The 3,248-nt window shown below is 48.2% G+C and overlaps 1 protein-coding gene across 1 annotated transcript; it reads right to left on the bottom strand.

The window, feature by feature from the left end:
- Window positions 1-834: 834 nt before the first annotated feature.
- CCL24 (C-C motif chemokine ligand 24) lies at window positions 835-3,008 on the bottom strand. The gene is made up of 3 exons (XM_016146555.2): window positions 2,822-3,008; window positions 2,472-2,589; window positions 835-1,643 (listed from the first exon to the last, which is right to left on the bottom strand). Exons 1-3 carry the CDS (start codon window positions 2,892-2,894, stop codon window positions 1,466-1,468), a joined length of 369 nt encoding a protein of 122 aa, XP_016002041.1. The 5' UTR covers window positions 2,895-3,008; the 3' UTR covers window positions 835-1,465.
- Between the last annotated feature and the right edge of the window lie 240 nt (window positions 3,009-3,248).

Genomic DNA, 3,248 nt, shown 5'->3' on the forward strand with positions numbered 1-3,248 from the left:
CAGTGGATTGAGCTCTAATTCCCCTCTGATAACACACTCATTGGTTGCCTTCCTTGCTTCTATCACCTCCCCATCTTCCTGGTATTCCCTGTACCTCTCAGACATAATATTAGCACTCAAAGCTTTGTTTCAGAGTCTGCTTCTGAAAAGAGCACTAACAAAGTTAAAAGATCTCATTAGTCTCATTTCACAGATGAAGGAAACTGAGGCTCAGAGGGGTTAAGTGACATATTTCAAGCTCATGCAGCTTATAATACATTAAATAAAGTACTAAATCTGCTCTGCTCTTGATTTGTAAGTATGTTATTTTCTCCCTAATTCTTTGAAGCCAGAGACCATCTTTTATAGTTTTATAGCCTCCTAATGCCTATAACAGCTCCTTGTGCAATAATGTGTTCTGTTGATATCCTTTAAAAATTTAGTTGAATTTAGCTGGCATTGTTTTTTAAAGTTCATAACAGGACTTCCAAGAGCTGATCAAGACCACTCCTGGGTTTCCCTGGGCTCAGGCTGCCTTCATCCCCTCCCAGCCTCAGCTCGGCAACTCAGGATGTTCTCTGCGAGACACGCTCTATTCACAGACAAGAACAAGCAGGGCAACCACCTTCAAAGGAGAAATCACACCTTACTTGGATTGTTACTTGAGAACAGCAAGTGTGTCCACTCTTGACAGACAAATCACACAGTACCTTATGCATAGGAATAAAAAGCTGGGCTCTTTCTCTCCCTTCAGCCCCCACCCATCTTCCCCTCACTAAAATATGGGAAAGACCAGCTTTCAAGTCAGAGCAGGTGACATCTCCTTGAAGCCGTATCATCCCAAAGGAATTAAACTACCCAGGCTGACCCCTCTTCCTGATTCTCTGTGCCCATTTAATTACAAAAAACAATGAGTTCCTGAAAATTTTATTAATTATATCCCATGAGAAGCATGCAGAGAAAGACAGGAACCATCAATGAATGCTGCAAAGGGGCCCTTTGCTTTTGTAAGGTTTTTATTCACTCAGAGAGCTGGGAGTAGGACAAGCCTGAGCATCCCCCACATGATGGAGAGCCGCAGCTGTTGGCAGGCAGACAGACAGACAGACATCCCATAGGTCCCACCGCAAGACCAGAGGGTCCAGAGAAGACAGCTGAAGGTTGAAGTGCAAGCAGGTGTGTCTGCAGGTTGGGCCTCATGCACCTGGGCTCTGACAGATCCAGGAAGGTAGGGAAGGGCCAGCTCCAGCTCAGGAAAAGGACGAAGGCTACCACTGCCTTCCTTCCTGGAACTTCTCCCCAAGCTCAGGGAAGGCCAGGGGCCCAAGATGCTCCAAGTTGTTGCTCAGCCCCCAGCAGCTTTTTATTGACTAGACACATCCCTTGCAGGTGATGCTAAGATACAGGAACATTAGCTTTTCCCTTGTCACCACTAGCTCACCAGGCCCCAAGAAGCCTGGCAAGGAGCCAAGGGTCACATGCAACCTCAGGACAGGGGACCACGTAGTGGTTTGATAGAGATGTTAGTAGAGTGCTGGACAGGGCCTTTGGTGACCATTGGCATGGATGTCTTCTTCTGTTTGGCATTCAGGTTCTTCACATACTTCTGGACCCAGTCCTGCTTAGGGTTACCACAGAACTTCTGGCCCTTCTTGGTGGTGAAGCTATGGGAAGAAGGACAGGCACCCATGAGACCTGGCAAGGAGTCTGGAACACCTTAGGAGGAGGTGGGTGTGGCATCCCATGGAAGACAAGCTGCTGACCAGCCTTCTAGAAAGTTACTACATGACGTCTTCTCTCTGTGTATCTGTCTCTGTTTCAGTGCTCATTGTTCAGTCAGTCACATTTCTACCAGACGGGGGAGGCCCAGTCCTGATTTTAGATGACACTGGATCTCTACCCACAGGGAGGACTAAACGAATGCAGTGAAAACCCCCAAGAAAAAAGGCAGAAACTTTAGTGCACACGCTCTGCAAGGAAATGTGGCTGATAAGAATGCCAGGGCTGGTAGGGGGCAATAGGATGTTTTTTTCCAGGCCAGCTCTGAGGTGGGGGTGCCAGGCTATAGAACTGGAACTGGTGCCAGTGGGGAAAATTACTAATAATACAAATATATTTCTACAGCATGCTACTGTTTACATGGTGAGTTCATACCTCCTTGCCTTGTGTGAGAGGCAACTGTGAATTATTTGGAGTCTTAGGTGACCTTGAACAGGTCACCTTTCTGAGCTTTAGCTGCTCTCTCTTTATGGGGATGATCCTATCTGACTCATAGGATGGTCAAGAGGGTTAGTTAAGATAATGTTATATGCCCTGAATGGTGCCTAGTATACATTTGGTGCTCAATAAATAGTCACTGACTTTGAATTCTCCTCCTAATTTTATAGGTGAGGAAGCCGAGGCTCAGAAAGGTGAGGTGACTTTACCCTGGTGGCTCCCATCTTTCTGCCCCTCTCCTATCAGGTGCCCAGAGAGAAGTATTAGCCACTTACATCACTCCTGCCTTGGGGCATATGCTCCCACTGGACAGCTGGTAGCTTACCACTCGTCTCTCAGGAATTTTCTTGGAAAGGAAAGACAGGCAACAGGAAGAGGAGATGACCACAGAGCCTAAAAATGGAAAGAGAGAAGAGCCATGTCCTTTCTCAGCCTGCCCTAGGATCTGGGCTTTGGAAACGAAGGCTGTCCCCTGCACTAAATATCTCCAGTCCAGTCACTGGGCTGCAACGTTCCCCTTCAACTCCAGGCTTGTTGGTCCTCCACCCTCCACTATGCCATCCCAGCCATGCCCTCAGGATGGCCATCCTGCCCAAGACACACGGGCTGGAGCTGGAGGTCTTACCTGCAGGTGCAATGCAGTGGGCACACAGAGCCAGGAGCAAGAGGCCAGCTACAACAGTTATGGGGCTTTCCATGTCCTTTATAGCAGAGGAGGCTGCTCAGTGCTCCAAGCTGGAATGCAAGAGGAGAAGGGCTGGGGACAACCGGCCCAGTTCTTTGCAGAACACCCTGACTTCTCTTTGCCCTTTATACGGAAGCTAGGAGGAAATACGCACTGATATGGTCTCTCTTCAATCTTTCCAGGCTTCCTTGAAAGTCCTAGAGTTCTAAGTTCCGCAAAAGGGAAGTCATTGCCCAGTTGAGTCAGGAGTTATTTGGGGTGCTCTAAGAAAGGGCTAAGGGAGGGAGGCATTGCTCCGCCAAGGGCAAAGGATGAAAACTTTGGATGCACTGTCAAGGAGGCTGATGGGGATCCTGGCTATGCTGTT

The sequence above is a fragment of the Rousettus aegyptiacus genome, unplaced genomic scaffold, assembly GCF_014176215.1.
Source record: "Rousettus aegyptiacus isolate mRouAeg1 unplaced genomic scaffold, mRouAeg1.p scaffold_m13_p_8, whole genome shotgun sequence".
Taxonomy (NCBI): Eukaryota; Metazoa; Chordata; class Mammalia; order Chiroptera; family Pteropodidae; genus Rousettus; species Rousettus aegyptiacus.